The 15,410-nt window shown below is 51.3% G+C and overlaps 1 protein-coding gene across 3 annotated transcripts in view; it reads right to left on the bottom strand.

Moving 5' to 3' along the window:
• Nucleotides 1-1,467: 1,467 nt before the first annotated feature.
• Sin3a (SIN3 transcription regulator family member A) overlaps nt 1,468-15,410 on the bottom strand; it is a 41,271-nt gene continuing 27,328 nt past the window's right edge. For all 3 annotated transcript variants that reach the window (XM_090321538.1, XM_090321536.1, XM_090321539.1), the window contains exons 13-21: nt 14,905-15,143; nt 13,890-14,073; nt 12,077-12,650; nt 9,333-9,502; nt 5,983-6,156; nt 4,648-4,740; nt 3,488-3,582; nt 2,478-2,685; nt 1,468-1,698 (exon numbers count right to left, since the gene is read on the bottom strand). In XM_090321538.1, the coding sequence (XP_090177664.1) occupies nt 1,468-1,698; nt 2,478-2,685; nt 3,488-3,582; nt 4,648-4,740; nt 5,983-6,156; nt 9,333-9,502; nt 12,077-12,650; nt 13,890-14,073; nt 14,905-15,143 (1,968 nt within the window). The remainder of the gene's footprint in view (nt 1,699-2,477; nt 2,686-3,487; nt 3,583-4,647; nt 4,741-5,982; nt 6,157-9,332; nt 9,503-12,076; nt 12,651-13,889; nt 14,074-14,904; nt 15,144-15,410) is intronic.

Here is a 15,410-nt window from a genome sequence, read left to right as displayed (position 1 = left end):
TTGTTTTTCCTCTGTGGTGGTGTTGGAGATTTTTCAGTTTGGCCCAGTGGTTAAAGTGCTTGCCTAGCATGCATGAAGACCCGGGTTTGATTCTTTGGTACCACATATAGAAAAAAGCCAGAAGTGGTGCTGAGGCTCAAGTGGTAGAGCTCTAGCCTTGAGAAAGTCCAAGGACAGGACTGGAAAAAAAACAAAACAAAAAAAACTACAAGGTGATGGCTGCTTGGAAAATACATACCAGCGTGCTATGAGGAACAAGCCAGTCCTGAAATCCCAATCATTACTACTTGAACATGCCATTTTAAATCTGTTTTAGAAGTGTGCGTGTGTATACAGGTTTCCTTAGCAACTACGAATAGCAGCACACACTTTATTCACTTTTTTCAGCTCCTGGTTTGGTATTTTACCTTATTTACTCTTACTCCCAATAAGGATAAGAATAAACAAACAGAAATACAAACCAGTAAGTTGTCAATAGCTTGGCAACGCAAATATAAAATATTCCTAAGCTGTTGCACGTGGGGAGTGAGGGAGAATCATGAGGTACCCTCTTTAAATCTGAAGACGTGTGCAGAGCAGGGAACGAGACGCCTGCCTTGCCGTCGTGAGCACCAGGGACTTAGATTGCATTTATTCCTTAAGAACCAAGCTTTATTTATTTACAAAAAGAAAAAAGAAAAAAAAAGTCGGGGCAAAGGGGAAGACAAGTTTTACACAAAAGCACTACAATGGCAAGTCCCTTTGGTAGAAAGTGTAACGAATGCCTTGTACACCCGCCATAGTACTAAATCCGAAGCACACCGCACCACGGCACACAGGAGCTACAGCGCTTATGCTAGCACATCAAAGCATAGTTCTTTTAATAAAAAATTGACAATATGTACATTATTTACAAAAGAAAATCCAAAGTTAAAATTGTGTGTGTGTGTGTGTGTGAAAGAGAGAGGGAGAGAGAAAAGCTGGTGGGTGGGCTGGGGCAGACTAGTAAAGAAGCAGGTACAAAACAGTTCGGCAGGAGCTAGAGAGGACAAGGGATTTGAAGAGGTTGAGTGGAGCGGCAGGGGGCGGGCGAGGCGGGCATCACATCCACAGGCCATCTGTTCTGAGGCCGTGCGGCCAGCCCATGAGAAACCCACGGCTTATCTCAGATGTGCTCGCGACAAGAAAACAAAACCAAAGCCCACAGCTAGTCTCTCCTGTGGGGACAGGGGAGGGGCTGGTAGCGGTGTCCGCCTCCTGGTGCCCGTGTGAGCAGTATCCCGCCCGCTCCCTCCTCAAGGGTGGCGGCAGAGACGCTGGTGGTTGGCTGCTGGTGTGGGCAAGCACGGCTGCAGGTTCTGCGCTCACCTGGACCGCGTCCCCTTGGGCGACTCCAGTGCCAGCGCCAGCTGTCAGGTGCCCTGTTCCTATTCATATTCGGCTTGATGCCGGGAGGCCCCGGGGGGCTGGGTTCCCCTGGCCCCGGGGTCAGGGCGCCTTGAACGCTGGCCCGTATTTCACACGGTACTTGTTAATGCTGACGAAGTGCAGGGTCTCGGTGTCGCAGGTGGTCGTGCAGGGCACCAGGCCCTCCAGCCCCTCGCCCATGAGCCACTTGGTGGTCTCCGCCGCCATCTCCCGAGGCACGTGCTCCTTGGTCCATTTGTCCACCCAGGCCTGGAACCTCTGGTGCAGACGCTTGCTCACACGTTCATGGGACTGCAAAACAAAACGGACGCCATGTGAATAGGAGCAGGCCGGGTGAAAACGCTTCAAAACAGCGGAGTAAGGTGTGGCTCAACCTACTACTGGTTTAAGGGGAAAACAAAGGAGGCATGGTTCAAAAAGAATTGTACTTATGCCAGGTGGGGTGGCTCACGCCTGTCACCCTAGCTTCTCAGGAGAGGCTGAGATCTGAGGATTGTGGTTCAAAGCCAGCCCGGACACCTAAGACAGTGAGACTCTCAACTCCAATTAAGCACTAGAAAACTGGAAGTGGGTGGTGCTGTGGCTTTGGGGGCAGTGCCCAGTCCCAGAGTTCAATCCCTATGACCCACAAAAGAACTGTACTCATTGCCTGATTCACACAACTGCAATCCCTCTACAGCACCACTACAATAACAGTTAAGTAATAGCAAAAAGGAAACGCAGCGGGGGACCGTGTTTAAGTGGACAGATTCTGAAGGAAGATGGAACCCCTCACCCTCTGCCACCCACAAGCAGCTCCTTGGTGCATGCCAGGGTCCTAGCATGTGCTCTGGCGGTGTGCGTGTGCTGGACGGACAGGTTGGTTTCCTGAGTGAGAGCGCTTCCTACATCTCACCATCAATCAGAGTGTGGAATAAGCCCTGGCGCCTGGCCCACCCTCTCCAAGACCCGCAGAGGGGCTGGCACCGAGCCGGGGCTGCCTCCATGCACACAGCTTGACAGGAAAACCGCCATTTACCTAGGGAGGGGAACCTGAGCAAGCGCCGCCTCCCCCGTGGAGCCGGCCTCACCTGGTGCGCGCGCAGCAGCGCGGTGCGGCGGTACATGTAGTCCTCCGACTTGATGACGTACACCATCTTGTACGAGTTGAGCTTGAACCTGCACTCCAGCTTGTCCAGGCTGTCCACGCTCTCGGCGGGCTTCTTGCTGTTCCCCTCCTTGCCCTCCTTCTCCTGCTGCTCCCGCCCGCGCTGGCACTTCCGGATCCGCCGCAGGTTCCTAGGGAGCACAGGGCCCAGCATCACCCCACGGGATCCTGCAGGGACCCCGCGAGGCCCAGACCCAGCACCGGAGCCGTGAGGTGGAGGAGGACAGGCAAGGGCTTTCATGGACCGAACTGACCATAAGCGTGGGTTTTTGGGGAACCGCTCTTGGCAGCAGCCTACGTTAACCTGGAACTGCGGAGCCTCACTTCTGCCTTTGCTGACACTGCAGAAGCACCCCCATTCCCAGAGGAACCCATCTAACCTTCCTATACGATGGGACTCTTCTTTCCTGGTTGTGGGGTTCACTCAAAGATGGCGCACGGCACCACTTCTGGTTTGATGCAGTTCACTCACTGGAGATAAGAGTCTCAGGGACTTTCCTGCCTGGGCAGGCTTTGAACTGAGGATACCAGCCCTCAGTCTTCTCAGTAGGTGGGAGGACAGGAGGGAGGCACAGGCGCCAGGCTGCTCCTAACACTTGCTTTCATCTGAAGTTGGGACTGTCACGTGCAGCTGTCTTCACAGCCAGTCCAACAAGCCTGCCCAGAGGGAGTGTCTCCCTGAGCGTGGAGGAGTAAGGGAGGGTGAGGAGGGGAGAGGTCCTGCTGGGAGGACTCTGGGCCTGGAAGCTTCTCTCTGGCTTCCTCCCCCTTTCCCCTTGGCTGCTCTGCTCTGGTTTCCGTGAACATGACAGATGCCGGTCCTCAGGGCACTCGGTGGTCCCGTGCAGAGGCATGCCTGGTAACGGCTGAGCTAGGCACTCTCAGCCCAGATGCCAACGCCACAGACTCCCCACCGCACATGGACAAGCTTACCTGGGGAGAAACACTGGTTTCTGTGCCAGGTGTTCTCGAAGCTCAGGAGAGGTAGTGTCGGAGTTCATATAGCGCTCCACGTAGTCCGACCAGCGCTAGAAGAGACACGGGACATGCATAAGAGTTCAAAGCCAGCCTAAGCTATGTAAGGGCTGGTGGGACGGCTCAGGGTGCACTATTACATAGCATGCACCTGCTTCCAGCACCATAAAAGGCCCACAAAGTCCTGCTAACTAATGGCATGTTGGCTACTCGGTACAGAAAACAGATTTAAAGCCAGTGCCAGTGGCTCACGCCTGTTATCCTACTCAGGAGGCTGAGATATGAGGACCGGGGTTCAAAGCCAGAAAGGGCAGAAAAGTCCATGAGAGTCTATCTCCAGTTAACCACCAGAAAAACGAAAGTGGCACTGTGGCTCAAGGACTAGAGCAGTACCCTGAGCTGAAGCGGTCAGGGACAGCGCCCAGGCCCAGAGTTCAAGCCCCATAACCGACAAAACAAAACACAGATTAGACAATTCTTTCAGCTACTAGCTGGCTAATGACTAGCTCAGAGATGGCGGTCAGAAGTCGTGAGTGGGCAGAAACGGCTCATGACAAGGTTTCTATCCCTCCGTGAGCTTTTAAAGAAAAGGTACACAGAGACCGTGTCTGCACCCCAGTCTAGCATGGCACCAGGGTCAAGTGAATGCCTGGCACGTGCCAGCCCTGAGTTCAGACCCCAGTTCCACCCCACATCTGCATTTCTGGTATCTCTTGTGACAGGTAAAAGAAACATTCCACACCGGAAGCCAGTGTTTTCCTGTCCCCATCCTCTACCCCACAGCCTGTGCCCATACACCTGTCTCTGCAGGCCAGCTGTTGTGCCTGTTCAGCCAGTCCTCACTCCTGGCTGCTCCAGGGAGAACGGAGCAGGACATGGCTGTGACACTGCACCACCAGAGGGCCCGGGGTGCCTGGAGCTGCTCCTTGTGCAAGAAAGCTGCCAACTGCGGATTCCTCAGTGAACAGAGGAGAAAAAGGACCGGGTGGCTGTCCTTCTCTGGTGAAAGGGCCTACACGCCAAGCCTCCAGCCCCTGAGTCCCCACGGGGACAGGGCTGCTGGGCAGGCTGGGGCAGCAGGTTTCGTGGCACACGACGTGGTAGACGCTTGCCCGTACCTCAGCCTCCACGGGGTCATCTGAGTTCTCCTCCTCTGTGTCCAGAAGCTCAATAGTCAGCTGAACCTGGCCTTGACTTTGAATGAACATAAGCTGTAAAAAGAGGCCAGAGTGTCAACAAAAACACAACTCCATGAGTCATAACGTAGCCTTACCCAAGCTATGGAGGCAAAGGGGCTACAAGATTTAGGTCCAACAGCAAGGTGGAAGGCATTTAAAAAATGCTGGGCTGGGAATGTGGCTTAGGGGTGGAGTGCCTGCCCTGGGTTCGATTCTTCAGTGCTACATACACAGAAAAAGCTGGAGGAGGCTTGCTGGCTCAAGGGGTAGAATGCTAGCCCTGAGTAAAAGAAGCTCAGGGAACAGTGGCCAGAGAATTCAAGCCCTGGGCCTGGCAAAAAAACAACCCAAAACCCCCCCAAAAGTTTGGATGCCAGTGATTATCACAGTCCAATCTTGCTCCTATGAAAACAAAACGTGTAATTTTTTTTTTCCTTCTGGTTGAGCTCAGGTCCTGGGCACTGAACCTGAGCTTCTTTGTGCTCAAGGCTAGCACTCTACGGCTTGAGCCACAGCGCCACTTCTGTTTTGTGAGTGGTTCATTGGAGGAAGAGTCTCACAAGGATTTTTCTTTCTGGGATGGCTTCAAACCACAATTATCAGCCTCCCAAGTAGTTAGTATTACAGGAGTGAGCCACTGGTGCCCGGCTTAAATGTGCATTTCTTTCTTTTTTGGTGCCAGTCCTGGGGTTTAAACTCCGGGCCTGGGCACTCTCTTGAGCTTTCAAGGCTAGTGCTTTACCACTTGAGCCACAGCACCATTTCCAGCTTTTTCTGTGGCTAGGTACATGTTAGGCAAATACTCTACCAGTAGGCCAAACTCGTGGCCCTAAAATGTGCCTTCCTGCCTTCCTTTTTTTTTTCTTGCCAGTCCTGGGCATGGGCTCAGGGACTGAGCACTGTCCTTGGGCTTTCTCAAGGCTAGAGCTCTCCCACTTGAGCCTCAGCACCATGTCTGGCTTTTTCTATGTATGTGTTACTGAGGAATTGAACTGGGGTCTTCATGCATGCTAGGCAAGCACTCTTCCACTAAGCCACACTTCTGGCCTGCATTTCTTCTATGAACTGGACTAATAACTAAATTGTTTTAAAAGGTAAATGTCAGGTGGGTGATGGTGGCTCACATCTATAATTCCAGCTACTTAGGCTGAAATCTGAGGATCACAGTTCAAATCCAGCCGGGGCAGGAAAGTCTGTGAGGCACTTGCGTTCTTGGCAGTGCCTCTCCAGGGAACTCCTGAGAAGCTGCAGGGCTGTGTCGGGAGCGATGCATACCTTGAAGCAGTTCTCCTCCGACATGAGCTGCTCCGCCTTGCGCTGGTAGGTGGTCTCCAGCATGCTGCGGGCGCTCTGCGTGCCCAGCTGCCCTCCTGTGGCCCCGTTACTGTTTTCTGCCAGGTAAAGGTCCGTCACCTGCACGCAGATCTCATCGCTGACGATGTGCTGCAGCTGCAAAGACACCGTGCCGGGTTCCGGTGAGACTCACCAGTGCCACACTTGAGGGCCGGGGCCAGGGCTGAGCACGGGAGCGCGACATGAGCACTCTACCGTGAGCCGCCTCCTGCCACCATCAAGTCATTCTCAATGCAGCCCAGCCATAACCGGCACTGGGTGGCTGCCCTCTTCCCCAGGGCTGGGGTTCTAACGGAGGGCCCCGCGGGAACACGCGGTCAGTTATCACACCATCACACCTTCAGACAACCTCTTCCCCAAGGTCACAGGCTATTTCTTAAAAAATAAAGTGAAGTCAAATAAACCCGCGCTGAACATCAAACCTGACACATGGCTAGGCAAGCGTACTACCATGCAGCTATGTCCTCAGCCTGCTAGGTCTTTTCCTGCCCTCCCACCAGGATTTGAACTCAGGGCTCTGGGCTTGCTTGGCTGACTAAGCTCGACCAGTTGAGTCTCTAGCCCTGCCATGCTAAATATTTCTAAAATGGAGTCATGGAGGCCCGGAGTTCAAAAGAAGGAACAAAAATTATGAAGCACAAGAAAACTTGAAATAGCCAAGCACGGTGACCACGCCTGTAATCCTAGCTACTCAGGAGGCTGAGATCTAAGGATCAAAGTTCAAAGCCAGCCCAGGCACAAAAGGACCTGAGACTCTTATCTCCAATTAACCTCTAGAAAACGGAAGTGGGGCTTGGCTCAAGGGATAGGGTGGTAGCCTTGAGCTGAAGAGCTTGCACAGCACCCAGGCCAAGTTCAAGCCTCATGACCCACAAAAAAAAAAAAAAGAAAAAGAAAAAACTTGAAGTGGCGCAGTGGCTCAAGTGGTAGAGCACCAGCTTTGAGCAAAGAGAGCTTAGGGACAGCGCAGAGCCCAGGCCCTGAGTTCAAGCTCCACGACAGGCCGAAAAACAAAACTTAATAGACTTTGAGAATGTAAATATCAGGTAAAGTGGGCCCAGTGGTAGAGTGCTTGCCTAGCATGCACGAAGACCTGGGTTCGATTCCTTGGTACCACATACATAGAAAAAGCCAGAAGCGGTGCTGCAGCTCAAGCGGTAGAGCTCTAGCCTTGATAAAGCCCAAGGACTGTGCTCAGGCCCTGAGTCCAAGCCCAGGACTGGCAAAAAATAAAAAAATAAAAAAAATCAGGTAAGAAAGCACAATGTAGCTAGAGGCGTATGCCTGTAATTCCACCTACTCAGGAGGCTGGCACATGACGGCTAGGGGTTAAAATAAGCCAGGTGAGGAAAGTTCGAGAGACTTGTTATCAAATCACAAACTAAAAAGCCAGAAGTAGGTACTGGTGCATTCATGCACACACACACACGGAGCAAAATGTCAAATTTCACTATCAGTTCATCTACACTGAATTTTTTGTAACCACTAACCCACCTATTTTTAGGAAGTGACATTCTTTTAAGGTGTAACCATGACAACTACTTGGTTTTTCACATTAAACAGTCTTAAACGACAATGTATGTATTTGAAGGTAACTGGACAAGGCAAATGCAGAAAGGCAAGTGACAAGAACTGGATGGGAGACATTGCCCTGGGGGTGGGGGGGTGGCGTGTCACCATTCACACGACACAAAGCTGCCTGGTGACCGTGAAATCTAAGGTGCATTGCCCTCCTACAGTATTTGCAAAGGGGAACACTACAAATCCAGTAGCGTGGTTGGCCACAGTGCCAGCCACGCTTTCTTCAGAGGATTGTGTGCAGGGAAAGGGCGTGAAGCTGGCATCAGGAACTGCCAGATCTCACAGGGATAGAGAAGCTCGAGCAGACACTGGAGGTCCACCCGCAGAGAACTGAGGATGGAGAGACAGCCGGGACCGAGGGGAAGGGGTCTCCCCAGCCTGCAGCCACGGTGTGGTCCTGGACTCCCACAATGTCTGGTACTCCTTTACAACTCATCTCCCTTGAGCCAGTCTGGAAGACATCTATGCCTTGACCTGGACACACCGGCTCTCCATCCAGTCAACAAGGAGCTTGGGGTACGGATGTGGGAAGAGAAGGTTCTGAGCCTTGTCTGAGTTCATGGATGGAAGAACGGAGGGTAACACTGACCAGAGGTGTTATAACCTGACTTGAACTGTAACCTCTTTGTTTAACTACTCAGTAATAATATAAAACAAAACAAATAGAGCCGGGCGTTGTAGCTCACGCCTGTAACCCTAGCTACTCAGGAGGCTGAGGTCTGAGGACCATGGTTTAAAGCCAGCCCAGGCAGTACAAAGCCATAACACTCTTATCTCTGATTAGTCACTAGAAAACGGGAAGTGGGGCTGTGGCTCAAGGACTGGGGGTGGGGGGGGGGTGGGCCCCCCGTGTTTGCCTTGAGCTGAAGAACTCAGGGATAGTGCCCAGGTGCAGAGTTCAAGCCTTGTGACCCACAAAAACAAAAAACAACAAAAAAAACAAGTAGTATGTTATTAATGCAAAACGTGACACCACAGTCTCAAAGTTCAATCTGTTAGAAGTATCTATCAGTTTCATTGCCCCCTTTCAGTTAGGGGTGCAGACACTGGGGCTCAACTCCATCAGGGTCTGTGATCTTAGCTTCCTCACAGCTGGTTCTCTACCACTTGGGCCACACCTCTAGCCCAGCATTTTGATAAATGACTGGAAATAGACTTTTCTGCCTACTGGCTTTGAACCTTAATCCTCCAGGTCTTAGCCTCCTGAGCAGCTAGGATTACAGGCTTAAGGCTTTTACTGCTTCTTTTGGAAGCTGCTGGGAGGGTGGACTCTTATGGAAAATGAAGCCAGCTGCTATCCAATAAGCGATCCAGGCAGTCGGCTCTCAAATGCCTTAGGGACGGGCAGGGAACATTTCAGGGTGAAGCTGTCCACTTGGCAGCTTCCGTTACAGGAGACGTGTGTGTACAGAATGCCCGAGTCTCTTAAGAGCGGATGCTCCTGCCATGCTTGCATCTCAGACAAGGGAAGAGACGGCTAGGGTTGGGGGTGGAGAGAGAGCAGCAGGACCCATGCAACGGGAAGAGACTACACCAGGGGAAGGGCCGTGAAGGCTGTCAGGGAGCCTGAAGCATGGATGGAACGGTGAGTCCATCCCCTAACCCCCCGCCTGCCTCTCCCTCCCCTCCCTCTACTCCGGCCCTCGGCAGCCCGGCCCGCACGCATGCACGCAGGCCCGCACGGCGCGCACCTGTCTGACGATGCTCTGGATCAGCTTGTCCATGGTGAAGGCGATGTAGGCGTGGATGGTGAACATCTCCCTCAGCGAATCCTCGTACTGCGACGAGTCTATGTTGCCGTCCAGCAGGCTCCGCACCATGTCCAGGAAGGCTGGGTAGTAGTCCTCCACATCCACGTCCACTGTGGAGGACAAGGGACGGACAGGTGAGCTGACCCGCCCGAGAGGAGATGGGAGGACGGAGGGCAGGGCCAACCCGACAGCCGGAGCACGGATACCGGACCAACCGAGCCGCAGCCCCGAGCCAGCTGGCAGCATGGGGCAAACTCACCAACAGAACCCAGTGAAACCCCTTATGAATGAATAGAGGCCATCTCCATCCGCCTGAGCTGCAGTGCGCATGCTCTACGCACAGGAATCACTTCAGCTACCCTGAATCCTTTTGATATTTTTATTTTCCTGGATCCTGTTTTTCTTTTTTTTTTTTTGCTCAAGGCTGACACTCTACCACCTAAACCACAGCTCTACCTTTGGCTTTTTGCTGGTTAACTAGAGAAAGTGCCTCTCTCACAGACTTTCCTGCTGGAGTTAGCTTTGAACTTAGATCCTCAGATGCCTACCTCCTGAGTAGCTAGATTACAAGCGTGTGCTACTGCACCCAGATTTGAAATCATTCTCATCAGAACTTAAAAGTCACGTGGCAACCAGCAGAGAAAGGGCCAAGGACTGGGCAGAGCAGAGCTCCTTTGAACTTCCTAAATAGCGACCCATACTCACGGCTGAACACTAAATTCTATGACTGAGACACAGAAGACACCGGAGTCTTATTATGTTGCTTTTGTCTTTTTTGCTTGACCTGGTGCTTAAACTCTGGGCCTGGGCACTATCTCCGAGCATCTCAATACTCAAGGCTACTCTACCACGTGAGCCACAGCATCATTTTTAACTTTTTGAGCAGTTTACTGGAGATAAAGCGGCTCAGGGACTTTCTGCCTGGCTGGCTTGGAACTACGATCCTCAGATCCCAGTCTCCTGAGGAGCTGGGATGACATAAGTGTGTGCCATCAGTGCCTGGACGTTATGTTTCTCCCTAATCTCTTTAACCACAAGTATGTTCACTAAGGAAAAATTCATTTGCATCGCAAAACTATAATCCATATACTTTCCAGTATATAGGTTGTGCTTTCAGTACAAGCTGACTGAAGTGAATTATGTGCGGATGGCTCACACCAGCACTGTGGCCTGCTTGGGCGGCCCGGGCTGTGGAAGGAGGCTTGGGGCCTGTCACATCCGGGGCTGGGGTGGGGAGCCGACACTGGTGAATCCATGGTCCAACCTTGCACTAGTCTTGGGGCAAGAATGGATCTCAAAACATGACCCGAGCATAAACGGGCTGGAAGGCACGGCTCAGAAACAGATGCGTGTCAAGTAAACGCCAAGGCCCCGAGTTCAAACACCCCAACACTCCCAAAAATGGAGGAAAAAAAACTTGACTAAAATGGAAAAAAGAAATTAGATAAAAGAAGTTCACTAACAAGCAAACATACCAATCCCCGTTTATCCCAAGTGTGGTGGAAAGCTCCACAGATGAGCATGGATGACAGCCTTTGAAATAGGAAGTGGTCACAGGAAAAAAAATTGCCTTTATGTGAGTATAACTGGTGAAAGCACACCTGTTCTTGTACGCTATGTCGAGTGTAAGGGTGGCTCTGGCTTTATCACTCAAGATCATAGATGTAAGTTAAGCCTTAGACCAGGTTAAGCTTTGTTAGGTCAGTGGTTAAGCCAGAAGGGTGCCATCTTTTAATTCCTACCTATGCAAAGGAGGCACCACAGTTAAAGACCATAATTTCTTTTTCTCAAGCTAGAGCTAATGCAGACAAAGGCTGTGAGAATGAATTGCCAGTGTCCTTAGCGGCACATGAACGGGTGGCAAGCCATAAAAAAAAAAGAAAAAAAAATGAAGCCGGACACTGGTGGTTCACACCTGTAATCCTAGTTCAACAGGAGGATAAGATCTGAGGATTGTGGTTTGAAGCTTATCTGGGAAAAAAGTCTGCGATTTCATCTCCAATAAGCTACTCAGAAAGAACTGGAAGTGGCACTATGTTTCAAGCAAAAGCAGCTCAGGGACAGCACACTGGCCTGGCGTTCAACACTTAGGATGGGCACAAAAATAAAAATGAAGAGAAAATAAAGAAAATCTGGTCCCTCGGATGTGCTATCTCCTGAAGAGCTTTGGCTCAGAGCAAGTCCCTTGGGTGTGAGCTGAGCTGTGGTACAGACAGCCTCAGTGGGGCTTCCCCAACCTGCTTTTGTCACCCCAGTCCCAATTCCATTTTCCTTTTTCAGAAAATGTTTCTACGTATTAGGAACAGAGTCGTGGGAAGGAATAACTAGAAGCTTATCCCGTCATGGAGTAGCGCCATGTCCTATGAAACGCTCTGTAGTACTGACAATTGGGCAACTGATGCCCCATCTGTGGTACCAACCACCGAGTTCAGTGTCCATGACCCAAGCATGGCACGAGGTGTGCTCGCTCTCACTCATGCCACCACCCCACCCGCCTCGGTGCCAAGCACTCCAGCCACCCATGAGGCAATAATTAACACCTCCATTCCTGAGCCATTGGCTCACTGGATGTCAGACCGCCCAGCAGTAAGCTGCAGAGACAGAGGAGGAAATTGGCTTCAACCTTCGGGTCTAGACTGCACGCGGGCAGGCAGCCCCTGCGAGCCCACAGCCCAGGCACTCACTAGGTTCTTTGAGCCGCAGCTGGATGGCAGGGCTATCACTCTTGTCTCGCTTGATGCCCAGCACCTCCCGTTCCCATTCTCTCTCTCGGTTTTCCTCCTCAATTTGCCGCTCAGCTTGGGAGCAAATGCGCAGCAGCCGCAGGCAGAGGATCTGGTGCAGCCGCATGAAGATGTACCAGTTGTTATTGACGTAGAAGAGGTTGTACACCTCGTCCAGGCCGCGCAGCTTCTGAGCGGCTGTGTTACTGAACAGGAGCTTGGACTTAGGGGGACTGCCCCCAACACCGTTGTGCTTCTTGGCTGCTCCCGTGGCTTCATCTACTTCCATTTCCTCCTCCTCCTCTTCCTCCACATCGGAGAGGTCACCTCTCTGCGCAAACAGCAGATCTGGGATGAAATGATGCATGATCTGCTTGATTTTATACTTGTCCTCCTTCTGGATTCCCGTTTGCCTCTTCACGTGGTGAATGATCAGAGAGGCGGCGTCTTCCAGGATCTGCTTGTCTTCGTAGGCCAGTGAGAGGTGCGGGCCCGCGGGGACGTTCGCATTCTCCTCTGTGGCTTGTTCTTGCCTCTGATGTGACAGACAACAAAGTATGAGGTGACACGGCTACAGCAACCACGAACCCACAGGCCACACCAGCCGCATACTTTCTTATGAACCACAGGGGCAGGAGTGCGTGCACGGGATATTCTCGCAATCCCAGCACATTCTATTATGAGGCGTGGAGGCAGCTGTGTGAGTGAATGTGTGTGTGTGTGCGCGTGTGTGTATACACCAGCAATCCCAGCACATGGGGGAGGCCAGAGCATCAAAAATCATGGAAGCAGGCTGGGAGTTTGGCCTAGGGGTAGAGTGCTTGTCTAGTATGCACGAAGACCCAGGTTCCATTCCTCAGAACCATACACATAGAAAAGAGTGGCTCAAGTGGTAGAGCCTGGCCTTGAGAAAAACTGCTCAGGGACAGAGCCCAGGCCGAGTTCAAAAAAAAAAAAAAAAAGTGAAAACCATGGAGGCATCCAACCCTGGACTCAACAGTTATTGTTATTGTCAGGGTCTTCTAGGCACTCTCACATTCGAGAGTTCAATGTAGAACTTGGGGGGATTGGGGGAGGGTGGAGCAAGGGCCGCTGGAGTTTGGCCTACCAGTAGAGTGTTTGTTTGCCTAGCATGCACAAAGACCCAGAGTCAATTCCTCGGTACCATATACACAGAAAAAGCCAGAAGTGGTGCTGTGGCTCTAGTGTTAGCCTTGAGAAAGCCCAAGGACAGTGCTCAGGATTGAGGTTCAAAGCCAGCCTGGCATTAACGACTATGAGACTCTTATCTCCCATTAACCACTAGAAAACCAGAAGTGGTGTTGTGGCTCAAGGGACAGGGCAGTCGCCTTGATCTGAAGAGCTTAGAGACCCCATCCGGGCCCAGAGTTCAAGTCCCACGACTGACAAAGACAAAACAAAACAAAGGACTCATCTTATTCATCTTTAGCTCCAGGACTATTTATAGTCCTGCTAAGTATGCCGTGTCAACAAGGATTAGGAAGAGTTTGAGGTCAATGACAAGTTTTACAGCTGTGGCAAAGAGCCATCGTCTTTAGAATAATACGTCAGAAGGCAGTAAGTGTAGACTGAAACTAGAAGGGCCACTTGGGAACTGCGGAAGAGGGTAGGTGAAGAGTGAGGTTCAGGTGGCTCAACAGAAAAGGCTATGATAAATAGGCACGAAGCAAGACTCGGCAGGCCCTGCAACGTCATAATGCCTCGTAACAAAGAACCTCCAGGAACCCCCACGGAGGCCCGGCCTGCCACTCACCTCATCGTATATGCTCTCGATCTCATTGAGCAAGCTCTTAGACCTCAGGACCTTGGTGTCGTTCTGTTTGAAGTTGATGCCCTGGTGGTCTAAAGACTTCAAGTAGTATTTTTCATTTTGTTCTCGCCAAACCTTGTTAAAGCCTCTCTGAGCTTCTCGCCACTCCTCCTCTTTCATCTTCAACCTGTTTGGAGCGAGGGGGATGTGAACACCATGTGGAAATCCAGAACAGGAAAGAGAGAGACCCTCTGATGACTTTATTCCAAAATTTAAAGCTATGCAAGATCTGGTGGGAAGTATTCCACCTGATGTATTTCCAATAAAATACTAGGATGACAGGTAGTCATTCTCACCCAGGACTTACTGTGCTTAAACTCAGGATCTTGAGTAATCACTCAGCGTTTTCATTCAACACCTCCACTTAAACAGACCCGGGTTCGATTCCTCGTTAACACATACACAGAAAAGGCTGGAAGAGGCATTGTGGCTCAAGTGGTAGAGCTCTAGCCTTGAGAAAGCCCAAGGACAGTGCTCAGGTCTTGAGTTTAATCCCAAGACTGGCAAAAAAAAAAAAAAAAAAAAGACAAAAGAAATAATATTGGCCAGGAGCTGGCCTAGTGGTAGAGTGTTCACGTAGCATGCACAAGGCCCTAGGTTCGATTCATCAGTACCACATACTCTGAAAACCAGAAGTGATGCTGTGGCTCAAGTGGCAGAGTGCTAGCCTTGAGCAAACATTATTCAAGGACAGAGTTCAAGCCCCAGGACTCAGTAAGGCAAGATCTGAGGATCACAATTTGAAGTCAGCTGGGACAGGAAAGTTCATGAGACTCTTATCTCCAATTAATCACGAAAAAGATAGAAGTGGAGCTGTGGCTCAAGTGGTACATCGCTAACAGGGAACAGGAAGGTTAAAAGACAGCCCTCGAAACCCCAAGTTCAAAGCACACATACATCCATGCGTGTGTGCATACACATGCAGACATGCTGTGATGAAGGACCATTGCTCACGCACCTTTTGAGAACAATTGGAACAGCAATGGAGGGGTTCTTCCTCAGCCCGTCAATGATGTCGGCCGCCTTGTCGGCGTATATCCTCTGGAGGGCTTTGCGGTGGATGACTTCCGACGTGCCCCCAAGTGTGTTGTCCAGGCGGAACTTGGCTTGCTCCTCAGCGGACAGGCGGGACAGTTTTTTCTGTATTGTTTCCAGAACTCGGATTGTTGCCAGATTGGTTTCTAAGACCACATCAAGCTAGGGAAGAAAACGGTGCTTAGGATTCACACCAGAGTGAAGCAGTGCTTAGAATGAGGTAGGGCTCCATGCCGTCATTAGGGCCACACAGGGGCTAGGAATGTGGCACAGTGGTAGTGCTCGCCTAGCGTGCATGCATGGAGCCCTGCGTTCCATTCCTTGGTACCATATATAGAGAAAAGGCTGGAAGTGGCGTTGTGGCTCAAGTGGTAGAGTGCTAGCCTCAAGCAAAAGAAGCTCAGGGACAGTGCCCAGGCCCTGAGTTCA

The sequence above is a fragment of the Megascapheus bottae genome, chromosome 30 (genome assembly GCF_031878675.1).
Source record: "Megascapheus bottae isolate mThoBot1 chromosome 30, mThoBot2.hap1, whole genome shotgun sequence".
Taxonomy (NCBI): domain Eukaryota; kingdom Metazoa; phylum Chordata; class Mammalia; order Rodentia; family Geomyidae; genus Megascapheus; species Megascapheus bottae.
The sequence above is the reverse complement of the archived record's forward strand: the minus strand, read 5'-3'. Positions and strand labels throughout refer to the sequence as shown.